This window comes from Suricata suricatta, chromosome 1, assembly GCF_006229205.1.
Source record: "Suricata suricatta isolate VVHF042 chromosome 1, meerkat_22Aug2017_6uvM2_HiC, whole genome shotgun sequence".
In the NCBI taxonomy this organism is placed as follows: Eukaryota; Metazoa; Chordata; class Mammalia; order Carnivora; family Herpestidae; genus Suricata; species Suricata suricatta.
In genome coordinates, this window is record NC_043700.1 from 120815518 (window position 1) to 120840148 (window position 24631).

General features: G+C 34.8%; 1 protein-coding gene across 1 annotated transcript in view; it reads right to left on the minus strand.

Annotated features, from left to right (window-relative positions):
• GRID2 (glutamate ionotropic receptor delta type subunit 2) overlaps positions 1–24631 on the minus strand; it is a 1401829-nt gene that overhangs the window by 641219 nt on the left and 735979 nt on the right. Inside the window, exons 3-4 of the mRNA XM_029943131.1 lie at positions 16674–16958; positions 1380–1585 (exon numbers count right to left, since the gene is read on the minus strand). Coding sequence (XP_029798991.1) covers positions 1380–1585; positions 16674–16958 — 491 coding nt within the window. The remainder of the gene's footprint in view (positions 1–1379; positions 1586–16673; positions 16959–24631) is intronic.

Consider the following 24631-nt stretch of genomic DNA (forward strand, 5'->3'; position numbering starts at 1 on the left):
CTGGAGCCTGCTTCTGGTTCTGTGTCTCCCTCTCTCTCTGCCCCTCCCCCTCTCATGCTCTCTCTCTGTATCAAAAATAAAAATAAAACATTAAAAAAATTTAATAAGTCCAAATCAATATGCCTTCTTAACAAGTCTTCTCTGATCTCCACAACCCCCAACCAAAGATGACTATATGCTTCAGACTCATTTATTATAATTTTAATATTCCAATTTGTGTTATATATCTTTGTGTATCTCTCTTTAATTTTCTAGCAGATTTTGTGATTCTTGAAGGAAAATAAACAACTCCTGTAAAATTGAAATCTTCTTTCTATTACAGAAAAATCTCATTGTTCGATGAGACTCTCTGAGTAATTTGATATATTAGAAAATGGCAATGTTCTTCATTTGTCCTTAACTGCATAATAAAATTATTAAAATTAAAAAATGGAATTATTGATAGTTTTCCAAAAGTTTTATTCTTCTTAGTATTTTATATTCTGCTTCAGTTCCTTGATACCAATTATATTATAGAGTGTCAAAGAATTTCTAACACATTCCAAATTTGGAGGCTTTATAGCAGCACTTTGTGAGCTAAAGAAAGCTTACTAGAGAAGTGAGGAAAAAAGCAATAGTCAAATAAAGTCACCAAAATTAAAAACACTAATAATAAAACCCATGTGAAAGTATGTAATGTCATGGAAAGTTCTAGCACTATGTAAAATTAAAAATGTGAAGTAACAAAATGACAATGATCCTGTCAGGGCAATAGCGGGCAGTTTATAACATAATGACGTTATACCAAGCATTAAAAGTCTTAATTATATTTTTACAAAGTGTTGGAGATTCTAGCCAAATGAATGAACACTATTAAAATTTTGAAGATGCAACATCATAAAATGTACAATGGTCATGACTTTGTACAATTTCAGGCAGTTTTAATTAATTGTATTGGCACAGGGTTCACAGAAGTAAATCTGCTCCATATTTTTGTAAAAATAATCATGTCCAGGCAATAATAGCCCGATTGAAGTATATCATTCCTTGGAGTTAAAATTCTGACTTGCAAAAATTTGAGGATTGGTTAGAGAATTTATTCTTGAACATGTTAAAGTAATTCAGGGTCAATAACAGTTTTGAACTCCCATGAGATTTCTTAAAATTGTCCCGGCTTTATGCTTAAATATATAAATACAAACATTCTCAGCAATTAACTGGACAGTAGGGGAGAAACGCAATGAGCAAGGAATTCAGTGTGCTACTTACTTCCATTAGTGCTAATGAGAGTTGTATAGTTAACTCTCTAGCACTGCTCTTAATTTTCAACTTGTCTGTGAGGTCTATTCCATAGCATTTAATATTTCACCTACCCCAACCTCATGGCAATTTTTACTTACCTCAGTAATGAAGGATTTGGCAGTAGCAGGATTCATAACAAGGATGGCTCGCCTAAGAGTGTCTCGGTAGCGATTCAATTCCTCTATTCTCAAAGTGTCGAAGAGAGTGGTGATCATTTTATTGATGTTGTTTTCTACCTTCTGTAGTGCAACATCCATTCCCTGCTGAGATACTTTGTCTAAAAACTCCTGTATTCCACGGATATCTAGGAACATCAAAAGCACATCAAAATGTGAATTAGAGCACAGAAAGTAGATAAAAAAGCTATTTCACTCATACCAAAATGCATTTTATTGTTCCACACAATAGACTATGTAAAACTACTAATTGAGTAGCTAATAAGTGCTGCCAAATATATTTTAGGTTTAGTACAATATAATGTGTTTACATGAAAAATGAAGGAATTATTATTTAAAAATTTTTTTCGCTTATTCATTTTTGAGAGAGAGAGCAAGTGAGGAGGGGGCCAGAGACAGAGAGAGAGAGAGAGAGAGAGAGAGAGAGAACAAGAGAGGCAAGGTCAGAGAGAGAGGGAGACAGAATTTGAAGCAGACTCCAGGGTCTGAGCTGTCAGCATGGAGCTCATTGTGGGATTCAAACTCACAAACTGTGAGATCATGATCTGAGCTAAAGTCAGACACTTAGCCAACTGAGCCACTCAGAAGCCCCAGGAATTATTTTTTAAATGATTTTCTTTGTCTCCACTGAGCTTTTCAAATTATCTCACCTCTAACAAAATCTTAGGACTGGGTAGAGAGAAGCAGTTGAGGAAGATTGTCACTTGTCTAAAATAAATGTGAGATACAGAAAGTACATTTGTTATTTTGCTCAGCATCAAGAGAGCTATTAACCTTAGATGAAATGTGAGTATTACTAGTGGCAGATGACTCTAAATCAAAATTACTACCATTTCTAGAAATAGGCAATACCATCACTAAGATTTGACATTGACAATCTAAATAGAGGGTTTTGAGTGGTTATCTTCTAGGGTTCAGGGTCACTTAGACCACAAATAAAAGAGCCACATTTTTGTCATTTTATGAATATCCCTTTCTTAGCTCAAATATGGCAAACTTGGTAGGAGATAGTTTTCTTTTCCAGAGTACAGGGGATGTACTTTGCCTATAAAATGTATTTTAATAAAATATTCATTCACTAATTTCAAAATAAGCAAAGTTCTAAAAGACTATCAAATGAAACTGTTTCTATTTCATATTTAAATAAAAGGATCAAATCTCTTCCAAATAGAGTGTTTACAGATTGTACTTTGATGTATATTTAAGTAACAATAAGGGTCTGAAATGTTACAAATATTTCTTCCTAGTACCTCATTGGCTACTTAAAGAAGAAATCTGAGCTTTATAATCTTAATATATCAGATTTGCTTTAACCATATAGTAAACTATATTTTTCTCTATATATCCATGGCTTAGAATGGTTAGGGGGGATAAAAAACTGGTGGAAGATGAGAATTAAATAGGATTATAGGTTGCTTATTATGAATGGACTATACTTCAAAACAAAAGGTTAGATCTGATGAGATTCGCAGATATAGGTAATCATATAATAAGACCATGTACACACTCAACAGGTGTTCTCAAACCTTGGTATGAATCAGAATCATCTTAGAATCTTATTAAAAATACAGAAACCTAGGTCCATCCCAGAACCAATATGCCTTTAAAATTTGTGCCAAAGCAGATCCTTGATTTTGAATTGTAAGTAGTTGTTGTTTCTTTATGTTGAATCACTTAAAGGTGCAGTTAAATATAATACAAACCAAACAGGAACTACATTGAAATAAACAAATATGTTCAGAAAACATAGTGTGGACAAAACTTAAGGTTCCAGATTACTTATGTTTTAGGAAATCTTTTGTTCACAGATATACCATACTGGTGCAATTTCATATCTTACCTTTGAGGGGAAAATGTTCCCAAATGTATTCACTGACTACAGATACAATGCTGTGTTCAAGGAACACAACAATGAATATCCTTCCCCACAATGAGCTAGACCGTAAAGTAAGCCAACAAATAAATATAAATCACCTTAAGTGCTTGGGAAGAGACAATAAGGATGCTCTTGTAGACAATGACAGGGTGGAGGGGAGAATCTAGTTTACTTATAATAGTCAAGGAAGGTTTCTCTGGAAAACTGGTACTTAAACTGATCTAAAAGATGAGAGGCCATTACCTAAGCAAAGAAGTAGGAAGAGAAGATAACAGCATGATAAATACCCAAGGCAGCGAAGAGTTTGTGTTTGATGAACAGAAAGGCTGTCCGTGTGGGTGCAACCAAGTTAGTGAAAGGAGAACAAAGTGAGATGCAGATGTATGGTGAGAGAGGCAGATTTTGTGGTTCCTGATGAGCACAGAAAGACGTTTTGATTTTATTCTAAATACAGTTTTAATATATTGAAAATTTAGGTAGAGGATCTAAGTGGATGACAAGCTATGTGTGAAAAATGAAAAGCAGCTGGAGAGTGGTTTTGTTAGATAGTACAATTTAAATTGAGCTTATAAATGGTTTCCTCTTGATTTAAAACTATGGCATTTATTTTAGCTTTTATTTTGGCCAGAAATCAAGTAATATGGTATATTGTTATTTAGCCCAAAAAGTGATATAATAAAAGATTGCTATTATCCTTTTGCTTCCTTAGTCTGGAATTCAGGTTATCCATACCTAGATAATGTGTTCGCAAAATTTTCAAAAATTTTTCTGATCTAGTGTGTGTAAAATTCAGTGTAGGGTCTAACACATGCTACTTACTATTATTGTTAATAATAGTACATACTCACTTGTTAGGACATCACATTTCCCATCCAATAGAACCTAATTGTCTAAAATTTACTGTTGACTAGCTACCCAGAATAGCAAGCATAATGTTTTAGACTCTTGAAATGCAGTAATTAAATAATAATATTTCGCTTACTTAAGAATAACACCCAGGGGACCTGGGTGGCTCAGTTGGTTAAGTGTCTGACTTTGGCTCAGGTGATGATCTCATGGTTTGTGGGTTCGAGCCCCGTATTGGGCTCTGTGCTGACAGCTCAGAGCCTGGAGCCTATTTCAGATTCTGTGTCTCCCTTTCTCTCTGCCCCTCCTCCACTCATGCTCTCTCTCTCTCTGTCTCAAAAATAAAAAAACTATATGAAATTTTTAAAAAAAAGAATAACACCCAACACCCATCATATGTAGCAGTTGGTAAGCTTAATACAAGAAGAATCTGAATCATGCTATTAGTTGCTGTATCGAAGTGGTATTAAGAGAAAGAGTAGGCCTTTGGTTTTATTAATATGAGCATAATTAATAATCACAGTTGTTTAGCTGTGTGCCTATTCCTTGACAAGAAATAAAAATGAAAGGCACAGAAAGAAGGCAAGACATGGTGCCTGACTTCAAGGAGCTTTTAGGCCTGTGGGTGTGATTAAGTGATATTTATTAATAACAGGAAGGTAAATATAGCTTCAGTTTAGTTCTGTTGTGTTCTATGTTCTATTATTGGATGGTCATGTATCCCAGGAATGGTCAAGTTGAGCTTACCATGTCCCTGGATGGTCACAGGATTCAAATGAGGATTTAGATTTGATATATGGATAAAGAAAAAAAGATTTCTTTTTATGTCATAAGTAGTATGCTGTAGTTTTGGGACTGAGCAGCCAGTGTGTCTAGAGAGAAGCTGAGAATGAAGCCAATGTGTGAAGTAAAACAGAGGCAAGGCAGCTGTTCCTTAGACTTCTCAACTACATGAGTCAATGAAAAACATTTTTTTCTTTTTGCTCACTTAGTTTGAAATGAACTCTTGTCTCTCTCAAGAGAAAGGGTGTTGACTAATACACAACATTTTTATAAATATATGGTAGTCTGGGGATGAAGGTAAAAACACATTCCTATCCTTGAGGTACATCCAGTTTAGTGGAGCAAAGGATAACTTAAACAGACAGTTAGGTTTTAACGTGATTAATGACAGTGAAAGAAATGGAAGCAAGGAATGGAATCATAGGGTTAATAGCAACAAACCACATCTTACTGATGAAAAGAAACATGTTTAAATTAATTCCTAATAAAAGGAAATAGGGCTTTGTGAAATATTAAAGTAGCTATTACCCACAGGTTTCTAAGCAAGGTACATTTTCATTACCAAGACTTTATTAACTCAGTCAAAAGTGCCATTTGTACTTAATTTTCTTATGCTATCTTTTTCTATGGAAAAATGAAACACAAAAGACAATTTTGATAAGGACTAACAGTTGATCTAGGTAACATCCTCAGAACTTGATATTCTAGCAACCACCAATTTCTCTGATCTATTCAGACCATTTCCCACAGAAACTCTCCAGGAGGCAGTGGCTGATTGAAGCTCAATTATTTATTTTTTTAAATTACGTAAAATAATGACTTTTATCATGGTCACTAATGTGAAATTAAAAGTAATCTCTGTATTAAAAATGGTTTAAATTAAAGTAGATTAGGATGGAGAAATCCCAGGCTGAATTCGAATCTGATATATAAACACATTTCCATACTGACCCCCAAACCAGTAGTATGATATCCTGTGTTCATTGCAAACTAGTGGTCCGCATCCAAATAGATCCCTCTTCTAATCAATTCTCTTATTACATGCCAAGCACTTTGAAAGAATGCTGAGCAAGACAAAAAACAGTCCTTGCCCTCAAGGAGTTTGTTATTAAACCACCTGATGACAACACAAGACCTACAGTCGATAGAAGAATGTCATTCAACTAATCGTTTTCCAAACTATAGCTGAAATTTGATTAAAATTTAGTGATACTGTGTGGAATATATCAGAATTCCTCAAGATCATTATATTCAAATATCATATTTAAATACTGAATTTGGTTGGAAAAAAGATTCGTCACTCTCTGATTTTTTCCTCCTCTCCCCATTCTCTCCCTCAAATGAGTAGATTAAGCATATTTAATCATTTTGATCACTTAATGCATTGAAGACCTCACTTGGAACAGGAGATTAGCACAGCCTTTGGCCTTCAGGAGTTTCTGAAATGATGACAGAATTCTGAGCTTTAAAATTAATATTTAGAATCTTGTGAGTTTTTTTAATAAAAAATGAATATGTCATGTTGCTGGATACATGAGCTACACCATTGAGTTAAATGGCTTTTCCCAACATATGAATAGCAAAGCCTACTGTACAAAATGCCTCACTTGAGAAAACAGGTCTTTTAACCATTGGGTGATTTAAAAATATTTATTTAGAAGAACCCTTACTTCAAAAGAAGTTTAGGTCTCCAGTGAGTATTTCCTTGCCATCTGTAGTGTATTTAGAAAAAACAAACAAAAAATAGGGTATATGCTGAATTATATTTTGAGGTGACATGGTCTAGCAACAGCGGTCAAACACTGAGATTTCCTATTTAATGAGAACTTACTATTTTAGCATTAGATCAGATTAGTATGAGAATCATCCTTACAGTAAGCTGATCAATTAGGACATTTGACTAAGAACAAATCCAGAGTAGTTCAATATGTCATTTTTACCTACTTGACATAATACGATGTACTAATGCAAAGGAAAGAGTTCAATAAGAAGCTTGGATTAATTATACGCTTATTGATGCACATTGAAGTAAATGAGAGAACTGAAAGTTGGAAAGTGGCCAAATGAGTAATAAACAGCTTTAAGACTGTCTAGAGAGATAGTTAATAATATTATAGTCATTAGACATTTGAAAAAAACTCTCAGGGTAATTATAAACATTTGCAATCAATTAGGAGAAATGTGTCCATTTTACGGGCTTTGATTATGTCTACATCAAGATGCATGGAATGAATGTTGTTCTTCCTTGGAATGCATTCATGAGAATGATCATCCAAAGTTCATTTCAAAGGGGCTTACCATATGGCAATTTAATTGTAAGGAAAGGGTGATATACTTAACGGAAGTGCGGAAGTATCTCAGGTCAGTCGATTATGTATTGACCCTTAATTTGGAATCATTAAACCAATGTATTCAGAATGCAGGAGAACCCACAAGTAACCCACTTAGTAATCCTTAGAGTTGAGTTTTCCTTTTCTTTTTTTCTTTGCTTTTGTGTCCATGGGTGTTAAAATATTGTATTTCTATATGAAGAGAGAAATGTAGATTTCATTTAATCATTTCCATACCAAGATATTTTATTTTATCAACACTGATTATGGACATTAAGGTCTCTGATTTTCAGAAGGACTCGGTTTTACAAATTATAGTCAAAATTTACATATGGCTAAAAAATCTTATTGTAAAGGAGAACATACTATCCTTAAAGTGTAAGGAAAATGTCAGAAAGTTTGAGAAGATAAGTAAGTTCCAGCTAACCAAAATCAGCAAACACAAATTCAAACTAGACTTACTAATTGTGTGTTTTTAAAAATGATTTCAAATGTAGAATTAGACAGGTACTTATAATTTTAAAATATTTCACAAATGTCAATTTAATATTAAATTAAAACAATCTAATTAAAATAAAATGATCTACTAAATGCTTAAATAAGTATTTTTATCCTATAAACAAGGTTTCCTTCAGACTGGAAAAAGCAGCACATGGGTCCACATATGCTTATCCTTCTCCCAGCGGTATTTCACCCACCACATAATTCAAGTTGTTACTTGAGAGCCCACCAAGTGCCTGACCAAATTACTTGATTTGGACTCAAATAGTATAGGACCCAAAACAGAGGTTGAAATCTGATGTATAGATACATATCTATATGAATGATATTTGATGTAAAGACAAAGCAGGAAAAGGGTATTTCTTTAGTGTAAGAATCTGTAGCAATATGCTTGGACTCACCAACGCCATCTGTCTTGCCTAAGAATGAAGCCAATACATAAATTGAAGTAGACATTAGACAATGGGAAGATATCTAACTACTTTCAATAAGTTCATGTTTCCATGTCATTACTGTAACAAGCTGCTTAGATCCCTGTCATTATATTACCCCTCCAGACTTCATAACTTGATTCATCTAATAGATCTATCAATAGATCAAATTCAGTAGTGGGCTATGGGACCAATATTGTTGTAGGTAAAGGATACTAAAGAACTCAAGTAGTTCATTCACTGACGCACAACTCAACCTCACTGCATAAGTCACTCTGGTAAATGAGTTCCATTTAGACCACCCAGCTATGAAATTCAACTTTCCTCTCATCAATAGAATAGAATCCTCCCATTAAAGCAAAATATCTGTTTTTATTCCAGTTTAAGAAGCAGCTACTACTAAAACTTTTTTTTATTTTGGATTTACTATTATTCTTTTTTTAATTTATTTTTTTATAGTTTATTGTCAAGTTGGTTTCCAACTTCCATATAACACCCAGTGCTCATCCCAACAAGTGCCCTTCTCAATGCCCATCACCCATTTTCCCTTTCCCCCACCCCCATCAACCCTCAGTTTGTTCTCAGTATTTGAGTCTCTTATGATTTGCCTCCCTCCCCTTAACTATTTTTTTCCATTCTCTCCCCGATAGTCCTGTTAAGGTTCTCCTCTTCCACATATGAGTGAAAACATATGGTATCTGTCCTTCTCTGCCTGATTTATTTCACTTAGCATAACACCCTCGAGTTCCAGCCACATTGGTACAAATGGCTAGATATCATTCTTTCTCACTGCCATGTAGTATTCCATTGTATATATAACTTTCTATGATTCTCTGGTTTCTGTATATAGTCAGTTCCTTGATTCTGGAATCTAACCATTGGTTGAATCTAAAATTCAACTAATTCATTGCATACACTTCTCTGATAGTGGGCCTACTTTGACTACTGCCAATTGTTTTTAATTAGCCTTCCTAAATATCATATTCTACCTACTTGATCAAACTTCCTCCTAGAGAAGTGGTTGAAATCTAAGCAAACTGAGGATGCAAAATTAGAAAGATAATTTTCTGAAAAATATTTATAAATAAGTGAAGAAAATGAAAAGTGAAACTGTAAATATTAAGAATTTTTAAAACAGAAATTATGGAAAAAAACAAGTTAGAATGTGTTTTTTGCTTTGTATTGTTTTGCTAAAAAGAGAGGTCTCATCCCTCTCTCTAAGGCAATAAGATAGCATGAGGCTTATTGTACAGTCAGTAAATGTATCAAAGCATATACAGAGGTATTGAAAAACTAAATAAATAGGGATAAAGACATTTAGAAAAGTAAAATATTTGAAAAGCACAACACATTGAAATTGGGAACTTGCTCATGTTGAAAATGGTACTTATGCAGTAGAATACTAAGGAGGGTTCAGGGGGCATATTCATTTCTTTCACTTATTGATAAATGATTTTCAGCAAAATCACTCTCATTTTATATTATTCCAGAAAATGGATCATCTGTCCAATATTAGTGTTTTTAAGTTTCACATAAAGAAAAAAAAATTCTGACAACTAAAAATGCTCATTGTCCAAATGTCAAATAGGCTCCTTCAAAATATGAGTTATTTGTCCCTTGGAATATTCTGGAAGGGGAAACAATACTATACTCAAAGATGCTGAAGAAGAGGTCTGTTGAAATTTGTTTCCAAATGCCTTATATAGGAACAAAGCTGGCTGTATTGGAAACCACCTGGAAAGTGTTAAAGTATATATATTGCTGATGCATACCATGCAATAACTTTTCTTTTTTGTGTGTGTCTGTTTATTTTTGGGTGGTGTTGGGCAGAGGATCTGAAAGTGGGCTCTGCTTTGACAGCACAGAGCCCAATATGGGGCTTGAACCCATGAGCCATGAGATCATGATCTGAGCTGAAGTCAGACATTTAACCAACTGAGCCACCCAAGCACCCTGCAACAATTCTGATTCCAGGAATCTGTGATGGAACTCGGGTTTTCTGATGATTAAAAAGCTCTTCTAGTCATTCTGCTCTATTATCAAACTTAGGTTCTAAGAGTCTACTACATTCAATTCTAAATGAATTTTTTCTTTTTTAAAGTTTTTTTCCTAATGTTAATTTTATTTTTATTATTATTATTATTATTATTATTATTACTTTGGTTGAGAGAGACAGCGTAAGCAGGGAGGGTCAGAGAGAAAGGGAGATACAGAATCCGAAGCAGGCTCCAGGCTCTAGCAAGCTGTCAGCCCAGAGTCCAGTGTGGGGCTGGAACCCATGAAACGCGAGATCATGACATGAGCCAAGCCTAATACTCAACCCACAGAGCCACCCAGGCGCCCCTATATAAATCTTTTTTCTATGACTCCATAATCTCTAAATGACCATGATTCAATTGTGCTATTTATTTTAAAACTGTGACAGGCAGGGTCGCCTGTGTGGCTCAGTTGGTTAAGCTTCTGACTTGGGCTCAAGTAATGATCTCACATTTGTGGGTTCTTGCCCCACATCGGGCTCTATGCTGACAGCTCAGAACCTGGAGCCTGCTTAGATTCTGTATATCCCTCTCTCTTTGCCCCTTCCCCACTCATGCTCTGTCTCTCTCTGCCTCAAAAATAAATAAACATCAAAAATTAAAAAAAAATACTGTGACAGGCAAATTGATCTTACCATTCTTTCCCCCTTTTTTCTTCTTCAAATATATGATGGATTAATGTGTCTTCTAATTTTTGGTTGAAATATAATTTACATACAATAAAACAAACAAATCTTACCTGTGTAGTTCAAAGAGTAATTATTGTGTTGCCCTGTAACTACCACTAAAAACAAGATGTTGAATATTTGTGTTATCATAAAAGGCTATCTTGTGTTCTTTTCCAGACAGTCCACCCCTAATCCAGTGATGCAACTACTTTCTAACTTTTATCACCAAGATTAGTTTTAATGCCATAGAACAGAGATTGGTAAACAATTTCTTAGAATGGCCAGATTGTAATATTTTAGGTTTAAGAGTTTTGTTTCTATTTCAACTGCTCAACTCTGCTATTGTAGCCCAAAAGTAGACATAGACAACATGTAAACAAATGAACATGCTGTGTTCCAATAAAACTTTATTTACAAAAAGAAGTTTCAGGCCCAATATTAGGTTCCTAACCCTTGAAATAGATAATAAAGATAGATTGTACTGACTGTCCTCAGGCTGTGCCTCCTAAACTAGAGCTGGACTCAAATATCCTGTGTGAATTGAGAACTCAGAACTACTAGCTGGCAAGGAGTCATACTGAAGGCCCTATTGATGTATGTCTCACTCAGGGGTTCCTGGAATGTAACTCTCTCCTCCTCTCTTTTCTAACCTCTATCTCCCTGTCCCCACTCCCATACCAGGGATGTCATGTGCACTTCCAGAACTATAGTGCTTGTGTGAATGTAACCTCCTTCCTGAAGACACAAGTCACACATTAGGAGTGTCCACAAGACTTTAAGGTGTTTAAGTAAATGCAGAATGAGATAATATAGTACTTTATTGAGATCTCTCTAAAGTGAGGCTACTTTTATTAAATGAGGGAGCTATATAGAGCTATATCTGACTTGTTACTGACGTGTAACTATAGGTAGTTTTCCCTATGATCAGAACCATCCAATTAAAGTTTTTTTCTCCTGAATTTCACTGAATTGATCAATGGTACCACTTCAGCCTTGGAAGTCAGTCAGGTTAGCCCAAACTCAGTGGCCAAGGTAGTTATAGATGACAGAATTTCTCCTCGTGAAACAGGTAGAATCTTTACAACTACCAATAAATCCTATTTTACTTGGATCAATGCCTCTGTGATCAATCTTGCTCATTAAAATTTTGTTTATAGCATCTTTAAATAAATGCAGAGAAAACAAATTGAATAGATTTGATCCTACTTCCTGTTAGTAAGATTAACCAGAGCAGTCTTAGGACCGGATTATTTATGGGAAAATTTGCTAGAGGCCCACAGTATCAAACCAACAATTGTCGGGAGACAATTTCCATAGGTTTTGTGTCTTATTGCACATTATGGAAGGAGAAAATCTCCCTAGATAAGAGAGACTTATTTACAGTGAAGATAGTGTCTTTTTTCTGGGACATATGCTGAGCATATTAGAAGCCCATCATAAAAGATACGATTCCCTAAGCAGAGTTTCTTACCTGTCATATGAGCCTGTTGTATGTATAGCATCCACCTGAGTGGGTCCACATAGTCTTTTCAGACAGGAGGTCAAGAGTAACCGACATTAATTTGAGGCTCATGTTGCTTGCTGTACCATGAGTATTAAAGTCCTCTTTCTCTCTAAAAGAGGATAGTGCTTTCTGCCAGTACTCAGGAAAGTGATGCAAGCTAACAAGTTAGATTGTAGGTAGAATAAAATCTCAGATGCCTCATAGTTCTTGACAATATCATATAACAGCCTCCAGAGGTAAGAGCACCTGAAAAATGTAGTTTTTCAACTAGAAGTATTGGTCTCTCAAATAAACTTGGCATTTTGTTGGCAAATCTGAAAGGAAAGAAGGTTATTCTGCCGGCAGGCAGCTGTTTGCGCCAGTGAATCAGCCTACTTTGGCCCAATGGCTGTCCTGTTTCCATATTTCCAATGTTAACCAAATCTTCCAAACTGGAATACAATATTTTTTCCTTCAATGATATTACTATGTTGAAGATCTGCATGCTTGATATCACTGTCTCTCTTTAATAAAGATTATTCTATGTATTTCATTTGTAATTTTTTAAAAATTTCAGTTTGTCAGGAATTAATCTTATTCTTATTTCTGCAGCATCAAAATACTCCAGTGGTTGAAAGCAAGGACTATGTATGAGATCATCAGTGTTTGAATTCAGGCTTCTCAACTTACTTGCAAGTTACTTGATGTTTTTTCATCACAAAAATCATCATCATCATCATCATCATCATCATCATCACCATAGTTATCTACCTCAGGGGGCTGCTGTGAGGCTTAAATGAAATGATATGTGTAAGGCCCATGGAAAAGACCCTGGATATAATAAATGCTCTTAATAAATGCTCTCTGTAAGATTAGCCCTTTTAATTATATTCTTGGGTAACAGTTCACAACTTCTTTATACTTATTATACATAGTTAGTAGTTATAGGCTCTGATAAGACTAAGTTTCAGCTATAATACTACCTTAGTTGTGTTTTGTGAGAAAGTTACTCATTTTCCCCCATTTTCCTATTTGTAAAATTGTGATAATAATATTACTTACTTCATAGAGCTTTTGAGAAGATTAAATGACTTAATATAAAATACTTAAATTTAGGGCCTGGCAAATTAAACATTCAGAGATAATATTTTTATTATTTTTCTTGCTGCTAAACTTGTTGACACTTCTCACACATTGTGAAAGTTAGCTAGGATTTTGAGAAGCAACATTCAAGGTTAAATTCTACCCATAAAGCTTTTTTTGATCACTGCTGCCAAAAATTCAACACTTTCTTCATTACACACCATTCGCATTCAGTTTGCATCATTCATGACACTTAACACACTATTTTCTCAATTAAAAGAGTCTTAAATATTTTACCTCTTTTGTTAATTGTAAGCTTCTTAAAGGCTAAGACCACATCTGTAAAACTTTTTATCTCATATTTTGCATTGCACTAAGCAAGTGAGCAATGAATATTTCTTAAATGACATATTTTTTTAAAAGCTCAACACTTTCTAAACTCTTTTCAAGCCTTTTTAAAAATGTCTTGAATCAATCCATTCAAATAAAGTTTCCACACCCTTTTTTCTAGTTTCATCCATTTACTTCGAATCAAAGACTTGGATTTTCTTTGTTAAGGAATTTAAAGTAGCCTTTTATATGGTGCCCTTAATCATAATTAACTGCTTTTGAAAAAAGTGTTTCTCTAATTAACTGAATATAGAAGCCTAATCTTTTTTTTCTTTTTTAAAGTGTATTTTTATAAGCAAAATACATCTTCAATAACATTTGGCTCCAGTAGGCTGACTTATTTCATCCATTGATGATGCTTAATCCATTTCTTAATGAAAGCAATTCCTGATAACCAAGATAAAAGTCAAGTATAATTCCAATGTTTGAACTTAAAATGATGACACTGATGAATGGATATGTAAAAACATGTAGCCCTCTTCAAGGTAGAAGGTATTTGGATAGCTTGCTGTTTATTTTGGACTCTAGCCCAGTTCTTTTCCAGCAAGACTTATTGTGAGTATCAAAGGGAAATTTTCTTGTATTAAACAAGAGTATTACTGGAAATAATTTTAAGGATACAAGCAGGGTGATTTTTCATGAATTATTATATTAAAAAGTAAGTCAAAAGCACGTATATCATCAAAGAAAAAGAAAATACAGTTTTTAAGTATAATAATTCCTAAAACAAACGTACTTCTAACAGGACTCAGTCATACATTTATTACTTAGAAATAAGTAAATAGCCATCTTATTTACTCAAAGGAAAATAGTGGAAAAGAGAATAAAGGACTTCAAGTGCATGTAAATGATTTTCTATGAGTACAAATTTAGTGTACATTTTCAAAAACATTTACCTTATCAATAATAAAAATATCTTCTTTTATAAGAATTTCCTAACTGTAATCCATGTAGGACTTGGAAATAAGATGGCAAGGGATTTTCTTGCTTCATGGATATTTATAGTGAAAGAGTAAAAATCCCATTTTAATGTTGTAAAAAAACTTTCATTAAAAATCGCTTTTCTGTTCTTTATTTTATCGAACAATTCTGACAGGCCTAACTAAAAAAAATATCCTTTCCCTCCCTGTGCCAAGAAAGATTCACAGTTTAAAAATTAATTATTTCTAGTTATGCTTGAGCAGAGGTCATAAGAACACCATTTATAAGACCATAAAAATCATAGATAACCTGACTGGAAGTAAAATTGACAAAGGCATACTCAATATATTGTTTCCTGAGGTAGAGTTTACTAAGTCCCCTAAAGAATCCTGTCAGTGAATTTCAAATTTGTGTCCAATCTTTACTTTTACTGATGAGCCAATTATTTTTTTTAATTTTCTTTGTTTATTTTATTCATTTCAGTCTTGGTCTTGGTTCTGTGATCCCTAAATAATATGAATTAAGCAACAAAAATAAGGATTTCCGTCCTGGAGACAAGTCTGCTTCTAGAGAGTGCCACAGACTTCTGGCAGAAATCGGCCCAGCAGTTTCATTCTGTTCTGGCTGCCAAAACCCCACGCAACCTTTGAATATTTAGGGCTAAATGTAACTGCCGCTTGCTCTCCCTCCACAGGAGCTCTTGATACTTTCCAGATTTCTGCCAACCTGTTTGTGCTCAGTTCTATTGATGCCCCTATCTGACCTGCTCTTGTTTAACTTCTCCAATATTGTTGACAATTCTGGGTAGATGATGACAAGAAAACCATTATTTTAAAGTGTTTATTTATTTGTTTGCCAAGACAAATAAGTTGCACTATAGAAGGTGAAACCCTCTTGATTTTTTTAAAATAAAAAAGATAAAAACTAGATCCATCCATACTGAATGGCAGACAATCTTCTGAGACTCTACTTTAAGGCAAATCTCTAAAGAAACATATGTTTCAAAACATATATTCTTCATCAAGACCTGCTAGCTTTCTCTCATTTGATTATGTCCATCTCTATTCCCTCTAATGACAAAAATTGGAGAGAAACTATACTTGAACATCTTTGGGATGAGTCAGTTAGGAGACAGATTTATTCAGGAAAAATCAAACAAATATAGTTATCATTTTTCCTTACTTTTCCTAATAAAACACAGGTAAAAATACTGAGACAAAGCATCTTCTCCTTGAATTACAGAAAATTTAGTGCAAATGCCTTGTGTTTTATCTTGGGAGGTTATATAAATTGTCTTTATACAACTCAGCATCTTGTGAAAGCTCATAGTGTAGACAATATGCCATGATAGTTATAAACAGTATATTCTGTGACTCCAAAGAGTGTTAGGGTGTAAGCAAGATATATCAGTTTTGGGATTTTTTGGAATCAATAAATATAAATAGGTATTTATTTTCAATGTTTCAGGATCTGTTCAAAATAATGTTTTATTATTATATAAAGATATAAATGTTTTTGTAAAGGGAGAAAGACAGTATTGTCTTTATGATTTCTCATTATTTGAAAAATCAAGGTATACTGGAGTTCAGATTCCCTTTAGAAACATTTACAGACTGAATATCAGGTATAGGTATTAATTTTTAAATTTGACTTCAAAGTGATTTAAATACAAATTATTTAACTTGAAGCCTTAAGAAAACTTTTTGTTCTTGCTGCTAGATTTTTAAGAAGATTATGACAGAACAACAACAACAACAAAAAGAACACAGATAACAATGGACAAACTCCTTGAAGTTTTTCAAGATTTAATGAAGTCGCTTGCGATGCAAATATCAGCATACAAAACTCACACAAACCCCGAAACTTACCGTATTCACTATCATAGAATATAATGAATTTCTGCCAGGCATATTCTGTGACCACTCTCAGGATAACGTCATTTAAGTAGACAGGTGGGCGAACAGAGAGAGTGTAGTCATCATTCCTGTTGCTCCGGGTGAGTCCACAGCCACTCCTTGGGGTCCCAGCTGTTGAGCGCTGTATGAAGAGGTGGGGGATATGCATGGCATCTGCCAGAGACTGGAGGGAACCTGCCGATGTGCAGCCAATGGAGCTGACCAGGGCCAAGATGCCTTGATTCATAAGTTCACAGGCTGTAAGGAAGCACAATAATATTCAAAGGTCAATGAGTTTCATAAAACTTCCCCTTTGGAGTAACTGTGAATAAGACTTATGGAATTATTACACAACTATGGATTTTTTTTTAAAGTTAACATCTCCATGAAGAAATCCTCAAATTACAAAGTGCTATTGGAATTCAGCTAATGAACTCTACCCGTATTAGCTATCTAATAATTGTACAAATTATTTAGCTTTTCCTGGTTTCAGTTTTGTCTTCTGTAAAGAGGGTAAAATTGCATCTTTGCAGGATTATTGCTAGGATTGGAAAAAAAAATCAATGTTCATTATTTGCCTTTCACAGGACAGCCACTCAAATTAGTGACAGCTATACTTTTATAATTATCAATGTATAAATCAGGGAAAATATAATTCCTCACTGAGTACATAATACAAGGTTTTCAGAAAGCAGATAATATGTAAATTGGTGAATGAATGAAATAGAAGATGAAAGGAATTTCTAACCACAGAAAAGAGCTTTTCTGTTAACTAAACCTTGATAGCACTTGGTCTCTCTTTACATTGGGAGAGTGAAAATGTTTTTGTTCTTTCTCTTGACAGAAAATTCCTGGTCAAATCAAATACTAAATTTCAGCAATTATTTCATTCTGGTTTCTAACTATACAATTTCTAATCTCTACATATGATTTATGATCTCTGTTTTAATTTCATTTTAACTACATTGTGTATTCATGTATGCTTACTTCAAACATAGTTAAAACTGGATCAAATATAAATTATAAGCACATATAAAGACACAGCATATATAGCAAAAAGGTTAATAAGTCTTAATTCTCTCTCTTTTTTTAAGTAATCTCTATACCCAATATGGGGCTTGAACTCACAATACTGAGACCAAGAATCATGTGTTCTACTAACCAAACCAGACAGGAACCCAAGTTTTTAAATATTTTTTAATTTTTTTAGCTTTTTAAATTTTTAATTTAAATTTAAATTTTTACATATTTATTTTTAAAGTAAGGCTCTATGCCCAATGTCATGCTTGAACTAAAACCCCGAGAATAAGGGTCACATGTTCTACTGACTGAGCCAGCCAGGGACCTCTTAATAACTCTTAACTCATTTACGTTTTACTAAGACTTAAGAGATCTGAGAGATCTCAGAACGTCAATATTTGAGGGCAAGAGATTAGAAATAAAATCAAAAGTAAATTCAGGAGGAATCAAGGTAAAAGAAATTCCATTTGAGAAGGCCAGTAATTATAATTGGTTCAGGTGTTATTCTAGATCTTAGACATTCTAGGTATAATATTCTCAATATTTATACATTATTATAATGTTTTACAGAGTGGTTGAAGCATAGATGATAAGTACTTCTATATAATTAATTGGCCAGTTAATAAAGGCTGACAAAGTGCAAGTTTAAAAGCACTATACTAATGGCATGCATATAAACACCAACTACATTTATTATGATTAATTTTAAGCCAATCAGCACTTACAAATAAATTAATAATTATTAGGGACATTATTTTCAAGCATAAGCCAGGTTATATGATTTCAAATAAAATTAAAAGATAGCATCAAGGATGAATTCTTCTTAGACCATAACAAATTGAGGTTGAAGTTTCAGTAAAAATCATAGAACCTACTCACGTTTGTGAATTCAACACTCATAAAAGCAATATGAATTTATAGTTATACTTCCAATGGATTTAGGCATAAACACTGCTCAGAAATTTGTTTCATTATTTTAGGAAATAAGACCAGGATTGATTTATATAAACAAATGGATTTATTTAAAAAAAAAAGATTTTGTCTTAAAGCTTGGCTCATTTAGCATTTAAAATCAAAATAAAGAAACTATCTTAAGGTACACACAGATGAATTCCATGTTTAGGTTACAAAAATTTAAAACAGCCAAATAAATAGAACAGTTTACATAAATCTTTCAGGAAAGTTATAAAGTTACATATATAGAAGTTGAGATAAAAATTTCAGTTTAAGTACTATGTTCTGTCACATATGAAAATTGTCTTTTAATCTTCATATTTAGAAATAAAGCTCCAAAGTCATATATAAAACATTATTTAGCATATAAATTTGTTTTAGTGTATAATCTGTGATTTCCTTAAACCAACTATGTTACTTCCTATTAACCTCTCTTAGAAAGAACACAAAATAGGCAAGTACTATAAACAGTTGTTGTTATTATATAAGCTAATGTGTTACTTTTAGATTGTTTATAATTTGGCATTATCCAACCTGTTACACATACAAGCAAGAATAACTGAAGATGCCCTATGATATAAAAACAAGAATCATCAGAAATTGCAATAAAAACCATATGAGGGGTGCCTGGGTGGCTCAGTCAGTTATGCAACCAGCTTGTGCTCAGGTCATGATCTCCTGGTTTCTGAGTTCAGCCCTGCATTGGGCTCTGTGCTGACAGCTCAGAGTCTGGAGCCTACTTCAGAGTCTGTCTCGCTCTCTCTCTCTGCTCCTCCCCTGTTCATACCCTGTCTCTCTCTCTCTCTCTCTCTCTCTCTCTCTCTCTCTCTCTCTCTCATCAAAAACAAACAAAAACATAATAAAAACACATGTAATATTAGATCTGAAAGGTAATTTAGAGATCAGGTAGTCCAGGGACAGAAAATCAGCTTTAACTGCTATGCCAGTTATGACTGGTTGTTGGTAAGCTGGCATCCTGGAATGCTATTTTGAGAAAGATTTTGAGACTCAGCAAGAAAGAGTACCAAAATCATTGTGTTAATTTTCTCAAGGAAGAGACTGGGAGAGCAGGAGCCTGGAAGTCTTAGACATGCATCCCACTTACAGTGTGAACCCACTATTGTTAACAATTGTCAAGAAAGCATACACCAGGGGAGGAGCCAAGATGGCAGAGAAGAAGGGAGCTCTGTAAACTTCGTCTGCACCATCTATCAAACTGAGAAGGACATTACTCTCATCTGCAAGAGTGGAAGGATAAAACACAGACTACAGAAAGAAGACAACCTCAAAGATGCCTGAGTGACTGAGTGTGAACTGGGGAGATTGAAAAACGGATGAGCCCAAGAGGGGCAGGGGAGGTAGGAGCCCCAGTCCAATGCAGGGAAAGTGCGTGGAGACCCTGAGAGACATAGGAAAGAGAAAGAGAAACTGAACATGCACATATTACTGTTTCTAGAGAAGAGATAAAGAATGTTTAACCTGGTACGGAGAGAAAAACTCTCAATCCATATATAACCACTGGGCAGCGCAAATCCTGAACCCAGGTGGCACAAGGGAAAAACAGCCCCCATACCTGCGAGATCCCGGCAGGGAGTTGGCCACGGCAATGGCATCTGCTGTGGCGGCTGCTGCAGGAAAGCAGACTTTGACTGCAGATGTGGAGAGTGCACACCTTGTTTCCAGCAGCGCACTGCGCCTCAGGCAGCGGCAGCATGAATCCAGGCTGGACCAAGAGAAACTGCTCCCTCCCCCTACATGATCCCAGATAAGAAGCCAGCCTCCAAAGGGAGTACATCTCATCTGTGATAGCATAAAAGTGCATGGACTAGGATTTTGAAATGAGGCGGGCCTGGAAAATACAGCTTGGCTCAACTGAGACACAAGGAGATCAGACTCATAAGAGTGGCTTGTAGCACTTAGTTCCAGCTGAGCTTGGGGTGCTGCCATTCTACTCTCAGCAACCACCAAGGGAGCCTCTGAGGGCAGCCCCCAAGACCTAACTATACCAAACCACACCTATCCGCGAGGGAGAGCTGCTGCTTTTTTTGTACTTATTTTTTTATTATTATTGCCGTTTTAACCCTTTATTTATTTATTTATTTTTGCTCTTTTTTCCCTTTTTTCCTTTATTCCTCTTTTTTTTCCTCTTACCATCCAGATATATTCTCCCTTATCTCATCCTTATCTCTCCCCTAGACTGGTTGTAACTTTTAGACTGTCCATTGTCCTTTGTTGTCTCTGCCCCCCCTTTATTTTTTTTTCTTCTCTTTTTTCTTCTCTTTCCTCTACCTTTCTTTTCTTTTCTTCCTTTCCCCCTTTTGTCTGTTTGTTTGATTTGTCAGTGAATTTGTGTGCTTCTGTTCCCTGTGTGTTTGTCTGTCTGTTTTCCTTCTCAGGGCTACCCCAAGAGATAAGCCAAAGTTACACATGACAGAGAGTCCCAAATATCACTAAGTAGGGAAATAAATTAATCAAAGGCACAACAAGAGAAACTGAAAGACACCATTAAAAGAACATTTCCTGAAATGACAGGATCTGGACAGTCAATAAGCCTCCTTTAGCAGAGCAATACTAACAGGTGCACAGTACACAAAGAGCTTTTAAAACTGACAAAAGACAGAAAACTAGCCAAAAATACAAAACAAAAGAACTCTCCCCTAAAAAAAACTCCAGAGAGAAGTCACAGCCACAGAACTGCTCAAAACAAATCTAAACAATATAACTGAACAAGAATTTAGAACAATTGTCATAAAATTAATTGCTGGGCTTGAAAAAAGCATCAGATAAGCTACTGATACAATGACTAGGGACTCTCAAAATAGGCATGATGAGTTAAATAGGGCTATAAATGAGGTGAACAATAAAATGGAGGTGGCCACGTCATGAACTGAAGAGGCAGAGAGAAGAGTAGGTGAATTAGAAGACACAGTTATAGCAAAAGAGGAAGCCAAGAGAGAGAGAGAGAGAGAGAGAGAGAGAGAGAGAGAGAGAGAAATTGATCCAGGAGCAGGAAAGGAAAAGTCAAGACCTGAGTGATACAATCAAACGGAACAACATATGTATAATAGGAACTCCTGAAGAGGAAGAAGGAGAGAGAAGTCCTGAAGGTGTACTAGACCAAACTATAACTGAGAATCTCCCGAATGTGGGGAAAGAAATAGACATTCAAATTCAAGAGGCACAAAGAACCCCCTTAAGACGTAATTTGAATTGACCTTTGGCATGACATATCATAGTGAAACTGGTAAAATATAAAGATAAAGAGAGAATTCTGAAAGCAGCTGGGGAGAAAAGTGCCCTAACATACACAGGGAAACCTATTAGAGTGGTTACATACCTATCTAATGTATCTTAGCAGGCCAGGAAGTAATGGCAGGAAATCTTCAATGTGATGAACAGAAAAATATGCAGCCAAGAATCCTTTATCCAGCAAGCCTGTCATTCAAAATAGGAGAGATAAAGGTGTTCCCAAATAAACAAAAATTGAGAGAATTCACAACCATCAAGCCATCCCTACTAGAAATCCTAAGAGGGACTCTATGAGACAAATGTTGCAAAGGACACATGGTGCCAGAGACACCACTACAAACATAAATATTATGATGAACACAATGAATCTAAACCCACATTTTTCAGACACATTCAGATTGAAAATAAAGAGATGGAGAGAGATCTATCATGGGACTGGAAGGCAAAAGAAAGCTGGAGTAGCCATACTTATAACAGACAAACTGGACTTTAAAGTAAAGGCAGTAACAAAAGGTGAAGAAGGACATTATATAATCATTACAGGGTCTCTCCATCAGAACGAGCTAACAATTATAAACATCTATGTGCCAAATTTGGGAGTGCCGAAATACATAAAACAATTAATCACAGACATAAACAATCTTATTGATAAGCATGTGCTAATTGCAGGGGACTTTAATACTCCACTGAGAGCAATAGATAGATAAACCAGACAGAAAATCACTAAAGAAACAATGGACCTGAATGACACATTGGAACAGATGGAATTGATAGATACGTTTAGAACTCTGCATCCTGAAGTTAGGAAATTCACCTTCTTCTTGAGTGCACATGGCATATTCTCCAAGATAGGTCACATACTGGGGCATAAAGCAGCCCTCCATAAGTATACATGAATTGAGATCATACCATGCACATTTTCAGATCACAATGCTATGAAACTTGAAATTAACCACAGGAAAAATACTGGAAAACCTCCAAAGATGTGGAGGTTCAAAACCACCCTACTGAAGAATTATTGGCCTAATCAGGCAATTAGAGAAGAAATTAAAAAAATATATGGAAACAAATGAAAACGAAAATACAACAATCCAAAATCTCTGGGATGCAGCAAAGGCAGTCCTAAGAGGAAAGTATATTGCAATCCAGGCCTGTTTTCAACAAACTAGAAAAAGCACAAATCCAAAATCTAACAGAGCACTTAATGGAACTAGAAGGGGAGTAGTAAGAGCACCACAAACCCAGTAGAAGAAAATAAAAAATAAATATCAGGGCAGAAATAAACAATATAGAATCCAAAAACCAGTTGAACAGATCAATGAAAGCAAGAATTGGTTCTTTGAAAAAATAAACAAAATCGATAAACCTCTAGCCAGGCTCCTTAGAAAGAAAAGAGAGAGCACCCAGATAGACAAAATCATGAATGAAAAAGGATCTATTACAAACAACCCCTTAGAAATACAAGCAATCATCAGAGATTACTATGAAAAACTATATGCCAACAAACTGGACAACCTATAAGAAATGGACAAATTCCTAAACATACATGTACTACCACAATTCAAATGGGAAGATATAGAAAGCATGAATAGACTGATAACCAGTGAAGAAATCAAAGCTATTATCAAAAATCTCCCAATGAATAAGAGCCCAGGGACACATGGCTTCCCAGGGGAATTCTACCAGACATTTAAAGCAGAGCTAATACCCATTCTTCTCAAACTATTCCAAAAAATAGAAATAGAAGGAAAACTTCCAATCTAATTCTACGAAGCCAGCATCACCTTGATACCCAAATCAGACAGAGACCCAGCAAAAAAAGAGAACTACAGACCAATATCCCTAATGAATACAGATGCAAAAATACTCAAGAAACTGGCATATCAAATTCAACAGCATAAAAAATATCCATTATGAACAAGTGGGATTCATTCCTGGGTTACAGGGCTGGTTCAATATTCACAAATCCATCAATGTGATACATCACATTAACAAAAGAAAAGATAAAAACCATATGATCCAGTCGATGGATGCAGAAAAAGACTTTGACAAAAATACATCATCTTTTCTTAATAAAATCTTTGAGAAAGTCAGAATAGAGGAAATCTACCTAAATATTATAAAAGCAATTTATGAAAAACCCAGAGCTAATAGCATCGTCAATAGGGAAAAACTGAGAGCTTTCCCCCTGAGATTAGGAACACGACAGGGGTGTCCACTCTCACCACTGTTGTTTAACATAGTGCTGGAAGTCCTAGCATCAGCAATCAGACAACAAAAGGAAATAAAAGACATCAGAATCAGCAAAGAAGAAGTAAAACTTTCACTTTTCACAGACATGATACTCTACATGGAAAAACTGATCAATTCCACCAGAAGCCTTCTAGAACTGATCAATGAATTCAGTAAAGTTGCAGGGTACAAAATTAATGTACAGAAATTGGTTGCATTCCAATACACCAATAATGAAGCAGTGGAAAGAGAAATAAGAAACTGATCCTGTTCACAGTTGCACAAAAAGCCATAAAATATCTAAAAATAAACCTAACCAAGGATGTAAAAGTCCTATATAATGAAAACTATAGAAAACTTATGAAAGAAATTGAAGAAGACACCAAGAAATGGAAAAACACTCCATGCTCTTGGATTGGAAAAAAAATATTGTGAAAATGTCATTACTACTCAAAGAAATCTACCCATTCAATGCA